The following is a 21977-nucleotide window of genomic DNA, read 5'->3' as shown; positions in this document are numbered from 1 at the left end:
ACAGCTGGTAAGTGTTGGAAGTAAAGGAGGGCCCCTTAACCCAGGCTCGGGGAGAGGTGGGTCAGGAAAGGATTCCCAGAGGAGGTTATACTTGAACTGAGTCTTTAAAGTCAAATGGAAGTTTGCTGGTAAGAAATGGGGAGGAGGGGTAATCTCTAAGGAGAGGGGGAAGGAAGTAGCAAAAAATTGCATCCTAACTCTCACAGCCAAGAAGAGCCTAAGGAGACATGGCAATTAAATGCATTATGGTATCCTGGATAGGATCCTGGAACAGAAAGGGGATATTTGGTAAAAAACTAAGGAAATCTGAATAAATTATGGATGTCACCTTATAATAAGGTATCGATATTGGTTAATTAGCACAAATGTACCATACTAATGTAAGGGGGTAATAATAGGGGAAACTGGGTAGGGGGTGAATGGGAACTCTCCGCACAATCATTTGTAAATTTTCTGCAAATCTAAAACTATTCTAAAAAATAAAGTTTGGGTTTTTTTAAAATGAATCCTGTGTTTGGATTGGTGGTTTGGAGAACGCATGGGTGGAGTATGGACTGCCTGAAGGGTGAGTGACTGAAGATGGAACTGGGAAGGCAAGAAAGGGCCTGGAATGCCAGGCAAGGAGTTTACTGGGTATGGATGGGTAGTCCTCCCTGGGTTTTAAGCAGTGGAGTGACAGTGATCAGAGAGCATATGGAGGGAGCAAGATTGAGGGCAGGGAGATCCATTGGGGCTGCTGATACAGTCTAAGGGGGAGAGAACAAGAATCCAAGGTAGGAAAGGAGCAGAGTGCCAGGCTCAGTTTGCTCTGGATAAATGTTTATGGAACAGAACTGAGGAGGGGATGCATTCAAGAGAAATTTGGGGGATAGAATTAATGGTTCTTATGAACAACTGGAGGGGTAGGACAAGAGCTGAGAAGAATAAATGAGGGGCCTCAGTTTTAAGCTGGTGGCAGTGGTTGGGGTGCTCAAGAGAGGGAGCATAGACACCTCCTTGGACTTGACCTCCCATCATCTCCCCTCTCCTCCACCTCCACCCCGGGCCTGAGCTCAGAGCCTCTGCATCATTAACACAGATCTGACAGTCTTCACAGAGGAAGGTGAGAAGCACAGGTGTACAGAGAGGATAAGAGTTTCCAATTGTCACCTGGCAACCCAAGGTGTGGGGCAATGGTGCTGGGCCATGGTGTGGGGGAAAGGGGAGTCTGCAGAAGCAAGGAATTATAAATCCTCAGTCGAGTGGCCTGCCCGACTCCTGCCCCTGCCCTTAGCAGCATATCAGGCAGGACCCAAGCAAGCTAGGAGAATCTCTTGCCTTTGAAGGTAACTGGGCATCTTCAGGGGCAGAGCACTGCTGTTCTCTCCATCCCCCACTGGAAATGGGAGTAAAAGGTCCATGGCTCATATCTAATTTCTCTGCTGATGAACTCTACCCTGTAAATGTCATGGCTTCAATCTCAAAAATGGCAGTAACCCAGACCAATCACAACAGTACAGCACAATAGAACATTCATGAAGTTATCCTGCTCTACGACTCACTGTACGACTGTGGGCAAGTTTATTGAGCACCTAATATGTTACAGGCACCGTGCTAGGTCCTTTCCTTATATTGTCTCTTTAATCTTTACTGCACTACTAAGAAGTAGCCATAATGTTATTCCTATTTTACAGCTGAGGAAACAGAGATTCAGAGACATCGTAACTTGTCACACGGCCGGTGCCATGTTTTCATTTTACTTCTACCACAACTAAGGAAGCCCCCATCCCTCCTCCCACTCTGCCAGAATGTGCAGCAGCTTCTCATAGAGCACTACATTAAGCGTCAAGCCACTTAATGACATACCTGTATATCAGTGATGCCCATTAGAATCACCTGTGAAGCTGTAGGGGTTGGAGAGAGAGGAGGGCTGGTAGAAAGAGAGGGGAGCTAGAAAGTTAACAGGAGATAGTTTGCAACAGATAACCCATCCCTTTCTGAGGGTGTTTCCTTGGAGACGCAACTCCAAGTTACAGCTGTGACACTGACTCTCAACCACCTGTGAGGTCTCTGGGGCATCACAGGGCAATGGGAAGAATGGGGAAGGCAGATGACTGTGAATAGAACACAAGTTCTGGCGGCAGACAGCCTTAATTTTGAATTCCCGTTGTGCCATTTACTAATTTTGATAATATCTGGTCAAGTTCCTTAACTTTTGAGTCTTAGTTTTCTCATCTGTTTTGTGCACCATCATTGCAATGACTAAAGAAAAAAAAAAAGGCATGTAAAATACCTGTACAATATATAGTTGCTGCCCAATAATTATAACTCTTAACATTTTCACCATCTATTGAGTGCTTTCTGAGCACCCAAGTCCTTATGTATGTAAAGATATAACAAGGAGGGTGGGGTACAGGGCATGGGGCATACATGGGTTTTGAAGTCAAATATACCTAGATTAAAATCTGGACTCTACCACTTACTATTTGTATGAACTTAAGTAAGTTACCTAACTCCTCTGGACCTCAGTTTACTTATCTGTAAAATAGGGATAATAATAATATCTAGCTCACAGTGTTGTTGTAAGGATGACATGAGTTGCTGAAAGCACTCAGCACAGTGCTGGCCACTAGCCAGTGCCGGCCACTAGCCAGTGCCACTGTCAGCTCACATGAACCCTGCGGGAGGTATTATTAGCCCCATTTTACTGGTGAGGATATTTTACATAAATGGTCGTTGCTGATTATTGCCACAATAATTACAGATGTGTGAAATGGAGAGGGAGGCATTCTGAGTAAGAATGGCAGCTCTGCCAGCCTCTGGGCCTCTAAAAGCAGGGATTAAGAGGAAACAAGGCCCAGGACTGCCCTGGCAGTCCAGTGGTTAAGACTCTGCACTCCCAATGCAGGGGGTGGCGGTTCAATCCCTGGTTGGAGAACTAATCTCACTTGCTGGGTGGTACAGCCAAAATATTTTTTTTTAAACTCATAAAAAAAAAAAGAGGAAGCAAGGCCCTTATCCCTCCTCTCATGACCCCACACAACCACTGTCTGCCTTGGTGCCATCTGTCTGCGTTACAATATGGTTTGTTGCACCTTTTATCCTTCTATTCATGTGAGTCATGGTAAGAAGCCCGAGTCTCCCAGGCCATCCCTAATTACTGGACTCTGATTCCCATACAGCTCCGTACATCATCTTTTCTAATCCTATCTTCTCCTCTCCCCACTGAAACCTTTCCCTGGACCTTCTGAAACCCACAGTGGGTCATCAGGAAAATCTCATTTTCCTCAACCTCTGGTCTGGGTGTTTTCTTCACCTCCCTGCTGTGATTGAAACCTGGTTCTCCTCAAGGACACGGCTTCTCCCAAAGCCTCCAAATTGATGGTTGCTCCTCTCTCACCACCTTTGAATCTCTGGGCCGGAAAGTGGGATACATGTTATTGCTTTTCACCCCTGCCTGCAGATCATTCTCTTTCCCTCCTTCAAAAAACAAAACGGCCTCCAGCTTTGGATCTCACATCATGAGATTATGCCACCCACTCACCCCTCTACTGGCCAGTGAACAGCTCCTGCTTCACTGTTACTCTCTCCATAATTCTTGGTGATTTCATAGCCACAGAGGTGAGCCTTCCCACATCTTGAACTCTCGTTCCCTCAAATTCCTCTCCTCTGGTGATGCTGATCTCCACCCCTACCTCAGCCACTCACTCACAATCATGCCCTGCACCTTGTCAGTACCAATAGGAACTTCAACCTCCCACTCTCAGATCGCTAGGATCTTTCTAGCTCATTCTTTCTAGATTCCCAGCGGCAAGAGTCTTAAACCTCTATCATCTTTTCACTGTCCTTACGTCATCACCTCTTCTCTGCCCAGCTTGAATTCTATGGCCAATTTTGACAATGGCTTCCCGCACCCACCCCTGACTCTCTTGGCTCTCTATTGCTTTGTCATAGTCATTCAGCAAAACAATACTTTCATTAGAGCCAGCTCGCTGCCTATTCTATGACTGCATCCACAGAGCAAAACATGGTCGGAGAAAAACACACAACCATGCTTCAAATTCATAAATTTAAATTTATGATCCTTAATTTCAAGTGGAGCCTTAATGCCAATCAGCAATCAAATTTTATTTCCCTAGTCTATTCACTCTCCCACCTTCCTCCTCTCTCCTTGAATCTCTACGCCCCTCCCCCAACCTCTCTCAGCTGAAGACCTTGCTTCCTATTCCACCAAAAAACTGTATCCAAGAGAACTCCCACCAGCCCACGTAGCCCCTAGCTGCACCTGTGGCCACTCCTTCTGTGCTCTGCCGTGTTAATATGGATGCACAGTCTGTGCCCCTAGCAAGGACTCACGCTCTGCTTGTGATTCCATCTCCTCTCACCAAGTCAAGGATATTGTCCCAGAAACTCTCTTCTCCCTCCTATAGTGTCAGTTTTGTGTTGTTTCTTTGTTGGTTGCTTGGTTTGTTGATCTCTATTGGATTGTTCCGCCAGCACACAAACACGCAGCTACTTCTCCCAACTTAAAAAACAAAAACCAAAAACCTCTTCTGACTCACATCCCCCTTCACCTTCAGCTACCATTCAGTGGTCTCTTTTCCCAAAGAGCAAAAATCCTTGAAAGGGTTATGTACACTTGGTGTCTCCAGTTTCTCTTCTCCCACTCTTAAGAGGCTTTCATCCCCACTACTCCACCAAAACAGGTCACATCAAGGTTACCAATGAACTCCCTGCTGCTAGATCCAGTGGTCAAGTCTCAGTCCTCATATAGACTAAGCAGCAGCATTGGACACAGTTATCCCTTCTCCCTCTGGAAAACTCTCTCTCCGTTTGGCTGCAAAGGCCCCACACATTTCCTTTTCAGTTGCTCTTTTTCAGTCTCCTCTGTGATTCTTCCTCATCTTCGCAACATCTTCGTATTGGAATGTCTCTGGTCTCCGTCCTTAGAATATTTCTATCTTCACTCCTTCCCTTGTTGATCCTGTTGGCTTCTTTTAAATACCACCTCTATGCTAATGACTTGCTAATTTATATCTCCAGCCAGGGCCTCTGCCCTGATCTGCAGATTCATTTATCCAACAGCCTATTCTGTATCTCTACTTGGTTATCTAATAGGCATCTAAAATTTAGCATAACCAAAACTCAGTCCCCAGTTGTCTCCCCAAATCCTGCTTTCCCTGAAGTCTTCCATATCTCAGTCAGAGGAATCGTCAACCTTCCGGTTGCTTAGCCTAAACATTTGGGATCATCCTTGACTCCTCCCCTTCCTTCTCTCCCACATCCAATTCATCTGCAAATCCTGTTAACAATATTCTCAGTGTATACACACTCTCACTACCACCACAGACCACCTCCACTACCACCACTGCTACTCCCCTACTTCAAGCCACCATCATTCCCAGACTGGATTATTACAAATCCTAACTGATCCTGCTGGCTTCTGCCCTTTGTCAGTTTAGAATTTATTCTTGAAATAGACATAAGTCTGCCTCAGAGCAATCCTGTTAAATATTAAAATGTAAGACACTAAAATGTTCTGGAATTAGTAATGATGGTTGCACAATTTTGTGAATACTAAAACTCACTGAACTGTATATTTTAAAAGGGTGAATTTTATGATATATGAATTATATCTCAATTTTTTAAATGTTATTAAGTGCAACATGGATTGGATTCTGAAACAGTAAAAGAACATTAGTTGAAAAACTAGTGAAATTCAGATAAAGTCTATAGCTTAGTTAATAAAACTGTACCAATTTTAATTTCTTACTTTTGACAAATGCACCATGGTTATATAAGATGTTAATCTTAGGGAAATTGGGTGAAGGATATATGGGAACTCTCTGTACTATCACTGGAAATTTTCTATAAATCTAAAATTATCAAAAAATAAAGTTTATTTTAAAAAATATAAGTCAGATCATGTAATTCCACTGCTCAAAACCCTCCTGTCTCATCCTGAGTAAAACCCAAAGCCTTCAAATACTTTTTTGAGGAAACTCCATACTGTTTTCCATAGTGGCTGCACCATTTTACATTCCCACCAACAGTGTACAAGGGCTCCAATTTCTCCAGTCTTTGTCAACAGTTATTATCTTTTTAATTTTATAATAGCCATCCTAACAGGTATGAGGAAATATCTCCTGGTTTTGATTTTCATTTCCTTAATGATTAGTGATGCTGAGCATTTTTCATATACTTGTTGGCTCTTTTGTATGTTTCTTTGGAGAAATGTCTATTCAAGTCCTTTGATAGACCTGCCATACAATCCAGCAATTCTGCTTCTAGGTATGTACCCATAAGAATTGAAATAAGAACCTCAAAGAGATATATGCAATCCCATGTCCATTGCAGCATTATTCACAATAGCTGAGATATGGAAACAACCCAAATGTCCACTGATAGATGAATGGATAAAGAAAATGTGGTATAAACATACAATGGAATATTATTCAGCCTTAAAAAAGGAAATTCTGCCATTTGTAACAACATGGATGAACCTTGAAGACATTAACCTAAGTGAAATAAGCCAATCACAGAAGGACAAATACTGCATGATTCTATTTTATATGAGATATCTAAAATAGTCAAATAAAAGCAGAAAATAGAACAGTGGTTTCCAGGGACTGAGGGGAGGGGAAATGAGGAGTCGATCAATTGGTATAAAGTTTCAGTTACACAAGATGCAAGTTCGGACTTCCCTGGTGGTGCAGTGGTTAAGAATCTGCCTGCCAATGCAGGTCTGGGAAGATCCCACATGCCACGTAGCAACTAAGCTCACAGGCCACAACTACTGAGCCTGCACTCTAGAGCCTGCGAGCCACAGCTACCGAGCCCACGTGCCACAACTACTAAAGCCCACGCACCTAGAGCCCGTGCTCCGCAACAAAAGAAGCCACTGCAGTGAGAAGCCTGCACACCACAACTAGAGAAAGCCTGCGTGCAGCAATGAAGACCCAACGCAGCCAAAAATAAAATAAATTTTTTTAAAAAAGATGCAATTCTAGAGATCTGCTGTACAACATAATGCCTATAGTTAAAAAAACTGTACCGTGCACTTAAAAATTTGTTAAGAGGGTAAACCTCACGTTAACAGTTCTTACTACTAAAAAAAAAAGAGGGGGTGAGGGGACACAAGGAAACTTTTGGAGTTGATAAATAAGTCTATTATCTTGATTGTGGTGATGGTTTTACAGGTATATGCATGTGTCCAAACCCATCAAATTATATACATTAAATATGTATAGTTTTTTGTATATCAATTATACTTTTTGGGTTAAAAAACCGAAAGTCTTTACAAAGGACTCCAAGGCCCTACACAGTCTGGCCCTCCCACTAACTCCAGCCTCATCTCTGACCACTCTCCTGCTCCAGCCCCACCGGGCTCCTACTATCCCTGGAATGTCCCAGGCATACCCCTGCCTCAGGGCTTCTGCACTTGCCTTTCCTTCTGCCTGGAATCCTCTTCCTCCAAATATCCCACACGTCCTTCAGGATTTTATTAAAAAGTGTCTTGCTCAGTGAAGTTCACCATGACCACCTTGATTAAATTTATAAACAGCCCTCCTATCCTATCCTATCCTATCCCCCTTATCCTGCTATATTTTCCTCCAGAGTGCTTATCATCACAGAACATACTATGTATTTACTTATTTATTGCCAGTCTCCCCCTTAAATCTAGGGGAATGTGGGATAGGGGATTCCATTTGTTACTTTCACTGTTGTGTCTGTAGCACCTAGAACAATGCTTGGTGCACACAATGTAAATATTGCTGAATGAATGAGTAACTAAACGAACAAACGCATAGAAGTTTGTTGTGGCTGGAATGGCTTCTGCACACCGGATGTGGAGCAGAGGCAGGAGCTGTGGCTGGGAGATAAGGGAGGAGTCCAGTCATCTCACAGAAAGACCATCGTACAAAGCACATGGCAACTCACCCTATCCCTTAAAGTCTGCCCCATCTCAGCCTATGTCGACCCCCTCCCCTTGGTTGGAATGTCTCTATTACACCCTCCTCTCTTGCCTTACCCTGAAATGCCCCCCACCTTCCTCCCAGAGGCCTTTCTTACCCACTCTACCCAATGCTGAACTCTTTCTTCTTGGAATTCTACTGCATTCACTCAGCACCACACATCTGAGCTCTTTATGGTTTTCTGAATCGTTTTCTATCCCCAGCTAAGCAGCATGTGCCATCAGGGCAGGGCTCTGCCAAAGGGGTCAGCCATCAACCACTGCAGACTCAGCTCAAGACTCAGAGAAAGAATTCGGGTGGATGCTCCTAAAAAGGATGCAGAGTCTAGCTCAGATCACATTCAGACTCCCAGTTGCCACAAATCAACCCTTGAGAGTAACAGAGTTCTTAAGAATAAAGGCTACCAATTAAGCATCATTTACTATGTACCAGCCACTAGGCTAAGGATTATCTTGTATTATTCTCTCAGCAACACCATGTGGTTGTTACTAAAATTATCTTCATTTTAGAAAGAAGAAAGTGAAGTACAGGGAAAAAATGGGACTTGAACAAGGTGACAGTGGCAGAAGTGGGTTTGGAGCACAGGTTTGGCTCGCTCCAAAGGCTGCGCTCCTAACAACATGCTGCATTGCTTCTTTTTTTTTTTTGCGGTACGCGGGCCTCTCACTGTTGTGGCCTCTCTTGTTGCAGAGCACAGGCTCCGGACACGCAGGCTCAGCGGCCATGGCTCACAGGCCCAGCCGCTCCGCAGCATGTGGGATCTTCCCGGACCGGGGCACGAACCCGCGTCCCCTGCATCGGCAGGCGGACCCTCAACCATTGCGCCACCAGGGAAGCCGCTGCATTGCTTCTTGAACATACAAATAATTGCAGGGATGTCGGCACACTGCCGCTGAGTCAAAAACTGAGATCAGCCTGGACCACAGAGCTGGATGAATGAGACGGAGAGCCTCTGAGGATGTTATTACATGCTAGAGCCAACTTTCATTACCAAAAAGCCACCTCCTCCATGGAGCCCTTTCTGATGCTCTCAAGCTTAGAGGGAGCACTCCCTCTCTGAACTCCTCAAAACTTTCTGTACCTCTCTCAAGGCATCATTCATATCTGTAGCATCGTTGCTATTTGTGTACATGCTATATCTCTCTTACTACGTGAGCGCCCCCTTAGAGGTAGGGATGTTGTCTCACCAATCCCTGCAGAGCCTACCACAAGTCAGGCACAAAATGGGTCCTTGAAAGCAACTGTGATTTTGCGCCTGTCTTTTCTTTTGCTTGTAAAGATCTTCCCCAACATTAACCTGAAATACTCTTACTCATTTGCCAACACCCAGTTCAAATGCCCCCTCTTTTGTGAAGCGGAGAATAACTTTTCTAGGTAGAGGTAGCAGCTCCTTTCCCTGTGTTCCCACAGCACTTTCTTCATCCCTTTATATCACTTATGTTGTAGTGTAGCTGTTTATTTGCCCTATGATGACAGTGCTGGCACCTAATAGGCATGTGACACATGTTTATTGAATGAATGAATGTGCAAATTTCTTTTTCCCCCACACCAATTTGGGTGGAGGGAAGGCAGTGGTGGCCCCAAAGTGTGGAGGCCCCTTGAATAGCCAATCAGGATTGCTGGTTAATTCATTTGCAAATTACAAAGGCAGACTATGCCTGCAATTCTGATTTGACCTCCCATAGTCTTTGTTGTGATTTTAAAAATCAGATTAAACCTCCCCAGCAGCTGATTCCTACCGGCTTTGGGAAGATGAAAGTGTCAACATGTCTCTGCAGCCACACCAGGAAACTTGCTGCCTAGAAAAATCAATTCTGAATATTGTAAGAGCTAAGTACAGAATCTTGTACTCAGCAAGTGTTTCCATATCCCTGGAGCCACAGGGACCTGTCACAGCCCTCATGTTCCTGTTCAGCCTCTGGTCTCTTCTATGCTGCCCATCGGTCTCTCTGGGTCCCCATTATGTTCTGGTGGCCAGATTTCAACTTCCTGAAGGTGGCATAAGGAGTTTTGGAATGAGCCCTTAGTAAGTCCTATCTCTCTCTGGACCTCAGCCTCCTCATGTCTGAAATGAGACTGAGATGTGATAAGCTCTAAGCTTACAGGTTTGTTGAACCTAAGAAGATGACAGGCATTCTCAGCAGGTAGTCTTAGCCTAAGACACAGACAGTACCTGTTTCAGGGAGTTAGCAGAGGGGTCTATCATTAGAGAAGAGGGAACCTGAGTTAGAGCCTTGAAAAATGGGGAGAATTTATATGATCGTTTCCATGCTATTAATGGATGCTGTGGTAGTCAGAATAATGGTCCCCCAAAGATATCCATGTCTTAATCCCCAGAACCTATGAATATGTTACCTTTCATGGCAAAAAGGACTTTGCAAATGTCATTAAATTAAGGTTTTGAGATGGGAAGATTATCCTGGATCACTCAGAAGAGCCCAAGGTAATCATATGGGTCCTTATCAGAGAAAGGCAGGAAGGTCAGAGAGACAGAGAAGTTGACAGAATTTACACCGCTGGCTTTGAAGATAGAGGAAAGGGCCCTGAGCAAAGGCATGCAGGCAGCCTCTAGCAGCTGGAAAAGGCAAGTTAATGCATTCTCCCCTTGCCCCCAGAAGGAACACAAATCTGCCAACAACTTGATTTTTAACCCAGTGACATCCGTTTTGAACTTCTGACCTCCAGATCTATAAGAAAATAAATACATGCTGTTTTAAATTTATGGTAATGTGTCAGAGAGGCAATAGGAAACAAATGCAGATGCCCATTAAACAGCTGACCAATCATGTACAATAAACCGTTATTATATATTCTTAAATATATAAGGGAAAAGTCAATCTCTCTTGATGTCCCAGTTTGCTTCCCTTAACAGAACAAGAGAATTATGTTACTCATTTTACTTCACTTTTGGAGCTCAGAGGTAAATTCATTCTCACCAGTTCCTGGAGAGCAGAGAATGTGTCATATTCATATTAACTTCTCTAGCCCCATTGTCTGGCACAGTAAATATTTGTTAAATGACTGCTCAAGAGCCACAATCCTCCTTAGTCTGGGTTTCTGGTATGGCCTTTCCCCACATTCCTAAGTTCCATTACATTTTATTATACTCTTATATTGTTGGTCCAAAGATATAGGTCTTTGACATTCCCAGATTTGATATTCATGTTTTAATAGTTATAAGTGATTCCAAAGCCATGTGGTAACCTAAATGTCATCGAGGCAGCTATGTGGGTGGTTGGCTAGTGAGTGAAAGAAACTGGCTGACTACCAACAGCCTATCTCACCCTAGTCTTATTGTTCTCAGCTCCTGGTTATGTAGGGAGTCACTCTCAACACTATGGAATTTAGGATTTCCACGAAACCCCCTAAGACTCCTCCTATTTTTCCCAGATTTCATCATCCTGCCCAACCTCTCTTTGGAGCGAATGCTTACTTCTACTTCTTTAATTATAAAAAGAGCTGTTGGAGGAAGGACCCTCCTTTCCCCCTCCATGAAGAAGACTGTCCATGGAGATCGAGGCTTCTACTGTAGACCTAGGTGGAATGTTTCAAGCCTTAAGCATTAGTAAGTCTGGGCCACATGGACTTTGACCCTGGGTGCATGTTGTAGGAGCTAGTGGCAGCTAGCCACGCATGTCGGCCTGTGATTGGGTCTGTATGTCTATCTGACTTCAGAGTGAAGTATTAGCCAGCTCCAATTCCCTGAAGACTTGGGCCATGTGCTTCATCCTAGTTTTATCACTAAGAAGGCTTTCACATTACTCCCCATCTCTCTGACTCTTGTATCTATCTCTCAATTGGTTCCAGACTTAAGGGGGGAAGACAAGGAGTATCATTTCTTGATCTCCCTAGAACTTTAATAAAAACTACTATTTGTTTAGGGTTTACTCCATGCCAAAGACTACGCTGGTGCTTTATACACATTATCTTTTCAAAATCATCACCAAAGGGAATTCCCTGGCAGTCCAATGGTTAGGACTCCACGCTTTCACTGCCATGGGCCTGGGTTCAATCCCTGGTCAGACACGGAGATCCCGCAAGACGCACGGTGTGGCCAAAAAAAAAAAAAACATCACCAGCACAACAAAACAATTAGAATAATGGAGGTACATGCAAGCACCGTAGTGACTGAGGGTTTCAGAAGAGGGAGTTGCAGAGAAAGAAAGAGGATGGAGAACAGCAATACCAGGACAAGCCCAGGAGTGAGGACAGTGGCCTTTAAATCCTTCACAAAACACAGAGTTCTCAAACTCTCGATAGAAAAATGTTAGACCAGCCAGTCCATTCCGCAGTCTCTATACAAGTAACCCCGGACACATGAGACGTTCTTATCTTTAAAGTCTTCTTGACAAGAAGGTCACCAAAAAAAGCCTCACTGGTGGGAGCGAGAAGGACATTCTGTCCTTCCACAGTGGAGGCCCCTGCCACTGCATCCCCTGACAGAGACCAGGCCTGGAGTGAGCTGGTGTGGTGAAGGTCATCAGCCTTTTAAATTGTGAATAGAATTGAGCCTGAACCCAGCTGCATGCGGGGGATGAGACCTAAGTCACAGTTCAGCGATTCCTGAGTTCTGTGTCTCAGTGCTTGAGTTTGAAACAAGTCTATATTTTTTCCTTCACGGCCCTTACCACAGATGAAATTAGATATTTTTCACCCATGTACTTAGTATCTATCTTTCCTGCTACAGCGTTAACTCCAGGAGAGCAGGAAGGGTGTTTCCCCACTGCTAGCACAATGCCTGGCACAGAGGGAGTACCAGATGAATGTCTATTGAATGAATAAAAGAATGAAGTTTACTGTTTGGCTCTGCACAAGTAACTTGACATCTCTGGGCTCAACCACCCATTCTTTAAGGAGATAACTACCTCCCTGGGTCAGAGGGAAGGTGGGAAGACACAAAGAATGATTTAAACCACGAACAGGAAGAATTCACATGGTTGACAACATCCATAGTCCTTCTGATCTACTCAAAATTTCATAGTTCTCCTTGGGCTTTCCTTTCCATATCCTCCCTTGAACGTCACAACATCCCATGAGGCAAGAAGAACAAGGATTATTTTCTCCTTTTGATAGTTGGGGAAATAGGTCCAAATAGGTCCATGGAGGGGAGGGGTTATTCCAGATCACACAATGACTGAACTTCAGGGAGAGCCAGGACTGGAATGTAGGACTCCACAGTGGTGGGTCAGCTCAGTCATCCCACAGACCCCCGGATCCTTCCCTTGGCCAGCACCAGACCCAATAGCCCCTGCAATGGGCCCCACATGGAGGTAGTGGAAGAGGCCCTCTCCCACTCTTCTCTTCCCACATGTCTCCAGGAGTTGCTTGGCAACAAGCACCCAAGCAGTAAGTGGCCTCTAGTCAAGTGTGTTGCTGTGGAGTTACCAATTCTCCCTCCCTCCACACCTGTGCATGCTCTCACTCTCTATTAATGAGATTTGTCCCCTACCCTCACCTCCCCACTAAGATTCTCTTCTCTATTCCACAATAATTAACCTCTCTGGACACAGAGGAGACTCTCAGGGACCTATATGGCAAGGGACCCCGGAGAACAAGGCACTACCAATACCCTCATGATCCCCCAGAGATGACAGAAACTCTTTTTGTGAATGGTCCTGTTCAGTGATGCTCATAACCTCCTCTTCTTCCCTCTCCAGCTTCCACCCTGACAATGACCTTTTTTGAAATCCCCTGGGAGAGATCAAATGAGCTTGAAAAATTTATTTGAACACTTCATACAGTGCTAGTGAATCCCTGGATGCTGTTCCAGCACTTCTGGAATCACAGGTGGGAAACCTTGTGAGGGAACCCACTTACCATTTGCATGAAGATCAGGACGAGAGAAAGGACAGAACCTAACATTTATTGTATTCCTACTATGTGCCAGGCACAATACTATGTTATCATGTAGCCCCGCCCTCAACAAACCTGTGAGACGTTTACAGTTGAGAATATTATCTATTCATAGAAGTAAAGTGACTTACCAAAGCTCACACAACTTTAAAAAATCACAGAACTCTCAGAGAAGTAAATATGTATAAATAGATGTGTATAAGAAGATACGTGGGGGCTTCCCTGGTGGCGCAGTGGTTGAGAGTCCGCCTGCCGATGCAGGGGACACGGGTTCGTGCCCCGGTCCGGGAAGATCCCACATGCCGCGGAGCGGCTAGGCCCGTGAGCCATGGCTGCTGAGCCTGTGCATCCAGAGCCTGTGCTCCGCAACGGGAGAGACCACCACAGTGAGAGGCCCACCTACCGCAAAAAAAAAAAAAAAAAAAGAATATACGTGTTCCTCCCTCTCCCTATACAATTAATTAATCATCAAATTCTGTAAATTTTAATCTTAATTCTCTCTCCTCATTTCCATCACTTATGTCATTTTATCACTTTCTCAGTGTTATGTACCGAATGTTTGTGTCCTCCCAAAATTCATGTGTTGATGCCCTACCCCCCAGTGTGGTTATACTTGGAAATGGGGACTTGAAGGAAGTAATTGAGGTTAATTGAGGTCATAAGGGTGGGGTCCTGATCTGATAGGATTAGTGTTCTTGGAAGAAGAGACTCCAGAGAGCTCGCTCACTCCCCTCCAGTGTGAGCACCAAGGAAAGGCAGTGTGAGCACACAGCAAGAAGCCAGCCATATGCAACCCAATAGGAGAGCTCTCACCAGACTTCAACACCTGCTGGCACCTTGATCTTGGACTTCCAGTCTCCAGAACTGTGAGAAAATTAATGTCTGTTGTTTAAGCCAACTAGTCTGTGCTATTTTATTATGGTAGCCTGAACAGACTAATACATTTAGTTCAGGCCCTTATAACTTACCCAAACCACTAGTTTCTTTGCCTCATATCCATCTACCCTCCCAAACTGAAGCCAGAAATCTTTCTAAAATGAAAATCTGACTTTGTTAAAACCCTTCTATGCTCCCCGATGCCCGTGGTAGTAGTCTCCAAATTCATACCCCTGTAAGAAAAATGTAGGCACAGCACTCACAGTATTTGTATATTTACTTAGATTATATATACTTATATATTATATCTACTTCTGTACACAAATGATAGTAAAATACATTAAAATGACAAATATTTAAATGTTTACGTTTTAATGCATATATGAACAGTATAGAAAATTTTTATTTTTTGCTACAGAAAAGCATGCATGCACATACACATACACACACACACACACACACACACACACAAAACCCTTTGCTAACTTTTTTTTTACCAAAAGCAGTGTGATTGACTATGTCAGATCTAATTAGATTGTCATTGATTTTACCTCAAACATGGCTGACAATGAACTTGTGCTAGGTGTCAGGGAGATATCAGTCTAGCCATTTTCTGTGCTCACTTAGGCTTACTATAATTAATATAGTCTTCAATCAGAGGTTTCTTGGGAGGACTCTTTTAAATCCACATATCCATCATGGGGGTTCATTTAGTTAAAATGAGGTAGTACAATCAATAAATCCACTTAACTAAGCACAGGAAAAATGCAAAAGCTCACAATGGGCTGAAAATGAATAAAAGAGTGAGGGAGCCACTACTGCCAACCCATTAAAGGGCAGAGTATCTCCTCCCACCTGAAGATTTTTTGAGTGTAGGATCTGTGAGCACCAAATGTGGAGATCAAATGAAGATATCCATGTCAATCCATACGGTAAATATTAGTAAACATTTATTTTATATACAAAGACAAGAATAAACTCTAGTAAGTTTCTTCAGTGCCCTAAGGAATAATCAGACATGTACCCTCTGGCCGATTTCAAAAACATTCTGTTTGTTGTCCAAGGTCTCCCTGACTCCCAAGCCTCCACCTGACAGCCTCTCCAGAAAATTTCTCTCTCAGCAACCCCTCCCTGCTCTTTCACAGCCTTGCTCCATTTTCACTGTATTGCTCACCATGCTCCAAATATCCCTTGCTTTCAGCCCCTTCTGTGCACTGGCTGCAGGGAGGATGTCAGACTACATAAATGGAAGTACTGGGCACAGAACGGGTACTTAATAAATGCTTATTGATTAACTACCATGAGGTAGTTAAACTAGATCAGTGGTTCTTTAATTTTAGCCAACCTCAAAACCACCTGGAAGACTTGTTATAACACAGATTGTTGGGCTGTACCCAAGAGTTTCTGATTCTTTGGGTCTGAGGAGGGACCTGAGATTATGCATTTCTAACAAATTCCCAGTGATGCTGACATTGCTGATCTGGAGACCACACTTCTAGAACCAATGAACTAAATGGAATGCATAGCTTCTTGCATTTCTAATGGTTTGATTCCTCAATGCTTTTAATAGAGACTAACAAAACGAACTTTTATCTCTATATAAAGTAATACTTAACATGATCACAAATGAAAATATGGGCTCTATAAGACCTAAGGTGCACAGTGTAGAGAAAAGAGCACATACTTTAGAATCGGAAGATTTGAGTTGGAATCCCATTTTGTAGCTGCGTGGTCAACCTAAGGCAAATTAATTACTCTCTGAATATCTGTCCCATGGGGTTGATTGTGAGATAGTATTAACACATGGAAATAATTTGTAAAAAGAAAACTACTGTATACAGACTATACTAATAACATATATGTACAATGTATTAATGTTGAGTGGACTGATAATATATGTTGTGAATACTTTAAATCACAAATTTCTAAAATTTCCAATCCCAGTGCTAATTAAGTATAGAAAAGTATATGATGTACATGTTGCTATATCATCTCAAATACATATAAATTTTATTAGTACCACTGGTAAATACCAATAATAGTAGCTGTGGTGGCCAATTTCCAAGATAGTCTCCAATGATCCCCACCTCCCAGGATTCATACCCTTGTGTAGTTTCCTCCTACACTGAATCAGTGACCAATAGAATACTCTAATAAGAGACACTGCCACTTCCTGTTTGGTTTCTTGGATCTCTCGCCCTAGGAGATGCCATGAAGACACTCTGTGGAGTGAAGCAGATCTGTGGAAAGATCCACGTGGAAAGGAATGAAGGCCTCCTGCTAAAGCCAGTGCCAGACATGGGAGTAAGCCACCTTGGAAGGGAATCCTCCAGGCCCACTCAAGCCTTCAGATGACTGTAACCTAAGCCAACATCTGGCAGCAACCTCATAAGAGACCACAAGCCAGAAACCAAGCCACTCCCAAATATTTGATCCACAGCAACTGTGTGTAAATGAATTATTATTGGTGTTTTAAGCCATCAAGTTTTGAAGTGATTACAGAGTGATAGATTATGGATACAGTAGCTAACATTTATTGGGCATTTATTATGTTCCAGAAACTACGTTAAGCACCCAACAACACTATGACATAGATGCTATTATAATCCCCAAAGAGGAAAGCGTGGCCCAGAGAGGTTAAGTAATTTAGTCAAGGTTCCATGACTAGTTACTGGCAGAACTGAAATCTGAATCCAGGTCTATAACTCCAAAGCCCAGATTCTTGGTTTCTCATCCATATAAGCCAGGATAACACCTTTTGGACAGTTAAGCAGCAGAAGCAACTGAGTTCCCAGAGGAGAGCAAAACTGTCTAAAACCAACAAGGGATAGGCCAGGGGCCAGATACACAATAGCACTGGTGCCTAATGTCATAAAACCCAGAAGTTCTAAACTGGCCCCACCGCCCAGCCTTTGTACCAGCAAACGAGTCAGCTCTTGGGACACTTCTGCCCAAGATGCCCAGGACTCACCCAAATCTGCAGCTTCACTCGCTTCTCGTGGCGGTAGACTGTCTTCACCTTAAAGTCAATACCCACGGTGCTGACGAAGGCTGGGGTGAAGGTGTCGTCAGCATAGCGAAAGAGGAAGGATGTTTTGCCAACACTGCTGTTGCCGATGATGAGCAGTTTGAACATGTAGTCAAAATTCTGGTCAGAAGCATCTTTGACTCCGGCTTTACCATCAGTCACTGAAGCCATCTGCAGGAGAGACCTGTGGTCACTTAGGAACACACCTCCAGTGTCACCCTGGATCACCTAACTTTTAATGGTCACACTGCCCTGCATACACTCACTCCACACCCCAGCATCACAGAGGAAATACACACTACTCAGAGTCACCCCCTCACTGCACCTGCCCCAAATGTTGTCTCAGGATTGGGGTGGAGCCCAGCTCCTCCCATTCATTCCTTCAACAAATATTTACTGAACATATTGTTCTGGGTCAAGCCCTGTGCTGGGCACAAGGAATACAAGTATGAATCAGACATGGTGTCCGACCTCTGAGTGGCCACAGATTAGAGTAAAAAACTCATAAACACAGAGTAACAAAGCAGTGGATAAGTGATAAGACAGAGGGAAGCCTTGGCTGAGGAAGCCCATAAGAAGCACCTAACCCAACCTGGAGGCATGGTGAGCAAGGAGAGGCTCCTGTAGGGGTAGCTCCTAAGCTGAGTTTGGAAAAAAAAAAAGAAAAAAGGCCAAAAGAGCAAGTCAAAACAAGGGAAGCAATCACAACGACCTCATACCATTCTCCACTCTGCTGCTAGTCGTCTTTGTTTGTTTACAAAAGAAAATCTCTCCTTTGAAAGATATATCCATTACAAAACATTAGAAAAAAACACAAGAATGTAAAACAGAAAATTTTAAATTACCAGACACGGCTTCCACTCAGAAACTGCCACTGTTAACATTTGAAGTTCATTTCCTCCTTTATTTTTTCACACACCAGATTGCCATCTATTTTGAAATTATACCTTATTATTTAATTTAAAAGGTAATACACTGTAGTATACCTAGGCCTTAATATTACCAGCAAATATTTGTCAAGTACTCGTTATTTCCCATGAGAAATATGATGGTGACAATAACCATATAACAGTTCCCATTTATTGAGCACTGTGATATTGTGATATAATAAAAGACATGTACTTGGTCTGGGTTCCTGGTTCCAGGCAGAGCTCCTGAAACCTTTGCAACCTCTGGAAGTGCAAGTGATAAGTGTCTTGTTGTGCGCTGATGAGATGCCTGGCGGCTGGGGCTCCAGGACAGCCTCAGAGTGGAGGCTGGTTGCCAGAGGCACCAACCACATGATTAGAGGGTTGGAACTTTCAGCACCACCCCCTAACCTCTGGGGAGGGGAGAAGGGCTGGGGATTAAGTTGATGACTAAAGGCCAATGACTTAATCAATCATGCCTACAGAAATGAAATCTTCATAAAAAACCCTAACCAAAACGGTGTGGAGATCTTCCAGGTTGGTGATCACGTTGATGTGCTAGGAGAGACCCTGCAAGCTCCAAGACACCCTTCCCCCCTACCCTGCCCTATGCATCTCTTCCATCTGGCTGTTCCTGAGTTGTATTCTTTACATTTTTACAATAAACCAGTAATTAGTATTTTTTAAAAAGGGTAATACACACACTGAAAATAATTCAGACAAACTTTACTATTTGCAAGTATTACTTTATCACCATCTGCAATTTGCATTATTTTCTTAACTTTTAGCATAAAAAGTAGGTAATATGGAACCTAAAGGTTTACAGTGAAAAGTAAGTCTTGCTTCCACCCCTGATGCCCAGTCTCTAGTTCCTCTCCCCAGAGGCAAACATGTTAACGATTTATGTATCTTTCAAAGATAGTCTTTGCATATATAAGCACAGAGGTCTGTTCATACTTTATATACATATATATATATATATAAATGATAACATACAATACATTCTAGTCTATATCTCCATGTATATTTTAATAGCTGAGATAATTAGTTTTGTATCCTGCTCCTTTTCACTTAACATTATATCATATACTGAGACTTTAAAAATTCTTCGTAAATATGATTTCAATTGACTACACTTTATTCCATCCTATGGTTGTGTCATATGACCAATTCTTTAAAGTCATATATTTATTTTTCTGTTCTTAATTATAAAAATTAAGTTGCAGTGACCATTTCTTTACATATTTGTTCTCTTTCCTATTTATTTCCTTAGGAGAGATTCCTAAAAATGGAACCCCTGGTCAAAGAATAACTCTACTGAAACACAGATTTGATCCTTACCTCAATTTCCTTTATCTTATTTTATCCTCTAGATAGACTTGGGAGATAAAACTGGAAGGACAAAGATTACTATCCCCATTGGATCAAGAAGGGAACTGAGGGCCAGAAATTATAAGGATTTGCCCAAGCCTCACAACTAACAGCTGAGACTAGACCTAGTACCATGAAGTAACACGGGAGAGGTCAAAATTCCTGCTCTATTCTTCAGCTGAATTCTTGGGTGAGTCATATCAGCTCTCTAAGCCACAGCATTTTACCTTACAACAGAGAAAATACCACCTACTTCACTGAGCTACGGTACCAATAGAGTGAGCAGTTACCATATGTAAATAATCTGGCATGGTTTATTGATCTATGGGAGGTACTAAATAAATATTAATTCACTGGCTTTTTAATTCACTTTAATTCATTTTTTAATTCACTTTAATTCACTTCTTTGAACAGTCAAATCTTGTTCAAGTGCCCTCTCCCTGATCTGGGCTCTATAATTTGAGCCTGTTTTACAATTAACTGTCTGTCTCTCCTTCTGGATTCAGCTGAGTTTTATCCATCCTTATACCCTGTCAACAATGAACCTAGAGTAAATCCCTGGGCATGTTACTCCTTTCGGTAAACATTTATTGAACATTTGCCATGTGCCAGACTATTGATGTAAATGTTGTATTATTGGTTTTCATTTTTCTGATGCAGCTGTTGGCACTCTTAGATTACTGGAATTAGAAGGGATTTTAGAGTGGCAGCTTTATCATAACAAAAAGCCTGGCTACTGGTCCCAGCTTTCCCAGTAACTCAATGTATGCACTTGGACAAGTCACCTAAACTCTGAGCGTCAATGTCCTCTTCTATGATATGATCACATTGTGTACTGCAGAAGGCTGCTGTGATTTTTAAATAAGAAAATGTAGGAAAAGAAGAAGTAAAACTGTCACTGTTTGCAGATGACATGATACTATACATAGATAATCCTAATGATGCCACCAGAAAACTTCTAGAGCTAATCAATGAATTTGGTAAAGTTGCAGGATAGAAAATTAATGCACAGAAATCTCTTGCATTCCTAGCAACAAAAAGAATAAAATACTTAGGAATAAACCTACTTAAGGAGGCAAAAGACCTGTACTCAGAAAATTATAAAACACTGATGAAAGAAATCAAAGATGACACAAACAGATGGAGAGATATATCATGTTCTTGGATTGGAAGAATCAGTATTGTGAAAATGACTGTACTACCCAAAGCAATCTACAGATTCAATGCAATCCCTATCAAATTACCAATGGCATTTTTTACAGAAATGGAACAAAAAATCTTATCTGTATGGAGACACAAAAGACCCCGAATAGCAAAAGCAATCTTGAGGGAAAAAAACAGAGCTGGAGGAATCAGACTCCCTGACTTCAGACTATACCAAAAAGCTACAATAATCAAGACAATATGGTACTAGCACATAAACAGAAATATAGATCAATGGAACAGGATAGAAAGCCCAGAGGTTAACCCACGCACTTATGGTCAACAAATCTATGACAAAGGAGACAAGGATATACAATGGAGAAAAGACAGTTTCTTCAATAAGTGGTGCTGGGAAAACTGGACAGCCATGTAAAAGAATGAAATTAAAACACTCCCTAACACCATACACAAAAATAAACTCAAAATGGATTAAAGGGCTTCCCTGGTGGCGCAGTGGTTGAGAGTCCGCCTGCCGATGCAGGGGACATGGGTTCGTGCCCCGGTCCGGGAAGATCCCACATGCCGCGGAGTGGCTGGGCCCGTGAGCCACGGCCGCTGAGCCTGAGCGTCCGGAGCCTGTGCTCCGCAACGGGAGAGGCCACAACAGTGAGAGGCCCACATACGGGAAAAAAAAAAAAAAAAATGGATTAAAGACCTAAATGTAAGACTGGACGCTATAAAACTCTTAGAGGAAAACATAGGAAGAACACTCTTTGACATAAATCACAGCAAGATCTTCTTTGACCCACCTCCTAGAGTAATGGAAATAAAAACAAAATAAAC

At 42.8% G+C, this 21977-nt stretch overlaps 1 protein-coding gene across 3 annotated transcripts in view; it reads right to left on the bottom strand.

Annotated features, from left to right (window-relative positions):
* RAB3B (RAB3B, member RAS oncogene family) overlaps positions 1-21977 on the bottom strand; it is a 63546-nt gene that overhangs the window by 37850 nt on the left and 3719 nt on the right. For 2 of the 3 annotated variants that reach the window (XR_008617284.1, XM_028489403.2), the window contains exon 1: positions 17656-17997. Coding sequence is in view for 2 of the 3 variants with exons in the window: in XM_028489403.2 (XP_028345204.1) it covers positions 17656-17883 (228 nt within the window). In the remaining variant the exon portion in view is untranslated. Of the gene's footprint in view, positions 1-17655; positions 17998-21977 lie in introns of those variants that run through there. The other variant, XM_007129217.4, reaches the window with a different exon arrangement.

The sequence above is a fragment of the Physeter macrocephalus genome, chromosome 4 (assembly GCF_002837175.3).
Source record: "Physeter macrocephalus isolate SW-GA chromosome 4, ASM283717v5, whole genome shotgun sequence".
Taxonomy (NCBI): Eukaryota; Metazoa; Chordata; class Mammalia; order Artiodactyla; family Physeteridae; genus Physeter; species Physeter macrocephalus.
Note: the sequence above shows the minus strand (reverse complement) of the source record. Positions and strands in the feature narration are given on the sequence as shown.